Source organism: Orcinus orca, chromosome 7, assembly GCF_937001465.1.
Source record: "Orcinus orca chromosome 7, mOrcOrc1.1, whole genome shotgun sequence".
Classification (NCBI taxonomy): domain Eukaryota; kingdom Metazoa; phylum Chordata; class Mammalia; order Artiodactyla; family Delphinidae; genus Orcinus; species Orcinus orca.
The window spans coordinates 100125776-100128129 of NC_064565.1; the positions used below are offsets into that span (position 1 = coordinate 100125776).

At 47.4% G+C, this 2354-nt stretch overlaps 1 protein-coding gene across 1 annotated transcript; it reads right to left on the minus strand.

Moving 5' to 3' along the window:
• Window positions 1-1451: 1451 nt before the first annotated feature.
• Window positions 1452-2078, minus strand: TNP1 (transition protein 1). Its single transcript, XM_004262737.4, has 2 exons — window positions 1892-2078; window positions 1452-1685 (listed from the first exon to the last, which is right to left on the minus strand). Exons 1-2 carry the CDS (start codon window positions 2028-2030, stop codon window positions 1657-1659), a joined length of 168 nt encoding a protein of 55 aa, XP_004262785.1. The 5' UTR covers window positions 2031-2078; the 3' UTR covers window positions 1452-1656.
• Between the last annotated feature and the right edge of the window lie 276 nt (window positions 2079-2354).

Here is a 2354-nt window from a genome sequence, read left to right on the forward strand (position 1 = left end):
ATCCGTAAAGAGTTTTGTGTGGATGTGGATAAATATCTACTTGAGAATCATAGGAGTTTGAGTTTCGTTCGAAAAACAGGGACAACAGGAATGTTTAAGAGGTAAAACTGTGGAAGATGAAGGTTACGAAGGGAGTATTTTCTCTATTCCCTCTTTACAAAAATGGAAACTGACAAAATAAGGAGGGAAATACAAGTTTGATGAGTTTTGAAGAGTCTGGGTGCCTGATGCGGACTTAGCTCAGGAGCAGTGTGTGCATTCTCCAGGGCTAAGAGGACAAAGCAACTTGAAACATCTTTACTCATGTCATGACCTGGGCTTTTTCTCATCCTTCCCTACTAGAATCCGACCCACAGGGATAGCCCTTGTTCCCATCCCCATATCCCAATACCTAGACACCTCCACAGGGCTCAGAGTCAATGATCTCATTGAAAATACGTGGAGCTCTGCAGAGAAGAGGCTCCCTTTCCTCGCTTTGTCACCTGGTCCCACATCTCACCCTCCCTCCCCCACCCTGCCCCGCCCATGTTGGAAACTTCATGTCTGACCTCATGCTCCTCTCATTCCTTCTGGCTTATAACCTTTCCTGGTTGATTCTCCAGAATCCAAGTGGGTGGGCTTGTTTAAACATGAGTCTCAATTCCTCTCTGTGCCACCCTGGTACTGTCTCTGAGGCAACAGGAAACACTCATTAAGAAAAATATTGCCCCCTCCTGAGTGGGTGGCTGCTGAGAGGAGGTGTCAGATCCCTGGCCAGAGATGACATAACCGTTATCAGAACGCAAGGTCAAGCTAAAGTGAGGGCCACAGCAAGGGATGGTTCTTCCTTGCCAATAAGGTCCACCCAGACTGAGGTGAGGTCATTCCTACTTCCAGACACACCTGATTAAGATTCATTTATGATGTCAGAGTCACACAAGCTGGCTTGAATCTCCCAGGCAGTATCCCTGCCTCTGGTCTTGTCCAAATACCATGCTGGCCTCTGCCCAGAATGTATCCTCATCTCCAACAGCCTGCTAATCATGCCCATACAATCAGATAAATTAGAAGCATTGAGGGTTCTCTATCCACCACTGGGACATGTCTTTAGCTAGCTAGTTTGGGAAATCACAGTTTGGTGTTTCCATGCTCTAAGCCCCTTGACAAAACCGGCTTGCTTCCTTTGGCTCATAACGGGCACTCTGATGAATGTATTTCTCCCATTTCTTTTATCTCCTCTCCCTTTCCATGTTGGGAAGGGAGACGGTACATTGAGACCAAGACCCAAATATGGTGCTGATGCATAGCCAGAGTTGGGGCCCAAGGAGAGAGAGTTGTTAAGGAAAACTACATTGACATTGATATTATCCAAATCATGTGTGATGTTTAATGGTTTCATACCTGCTAATTCTTCCCCAAGGCTGCCCAGCTCAGGAGCCATTTTCCAACCAAAGGATCAAAGGAAACTAAAATTCAGTTTTCAAATGTTTATTGAAATGTTGGGGAGAAACAGCCAGCCTATACATTCCTCACTTCGTCACGACTGACATTTTATCCACATGATAGGCTCTTCTCCGGCTTTGATCTAACTTCAGATCTCCTTGGCAGTCCCCTTTCTGTTCTCTGTTGCTGCCTGGTGTCGTTTGAAGTCCACCAGGGCAGAGCCCGCTGGTGGAGTCACAAGTGGGAGCGGGAATTGCGATTGGCTGTAGGGAAAGGACAAGTTTGCAACAGGAACACCGGTTAGAACATGACCATTCATCCTCTTCCTGCCCAAACATGAACCTAGTTGGGAATGAAATTCTCATGCTGAGGTTTCAGGGTCCTACGAGAGGTAGCTCCAAGAGCGAGGGCCCCCGGGACAACAAGATCCCCCTCTGTTTGACTGCTCTCCTACTCATCCCTCACTCACCGTCATTGTGCCGTTTTCTAGTCTTCAGGTTGCCCTTCTGGCATTTTCTTTTCCTGCCACCCCTCCTGACTCCCTTGTGAGGTGCTTGGTTCTTGCCCTTCCTCATGTTGTGACTCTTTAATTTGCGGCTGGTCGACATTGTACTTTCTGCCAAAATGAGGGGCTCTGTAGAGCCGGGAGGCCACAAGTCTGGGTATTTAAGGCCTTAGCGATTGTGACTGTGCAGGGGGCATGGCTTAGCAGGTGGGCAGGGCTCCACTGTGATGTCACTAGCCTTTGTTACACTTTGGTAATATATGTGAAATAAGGTGGCCCCTCTAATGCAGCTCAAGGCTACCCTCAATTTTGAGGTCTTTTTTTAATGATAAGTGAGGTTTTCCAGACAGGTGTTAGTGAGCACCTAAATTCCAGCCCCATGCTGGGCACCTGGAGAGTACAAGAGCCATTAAAATTGTTATCTCCT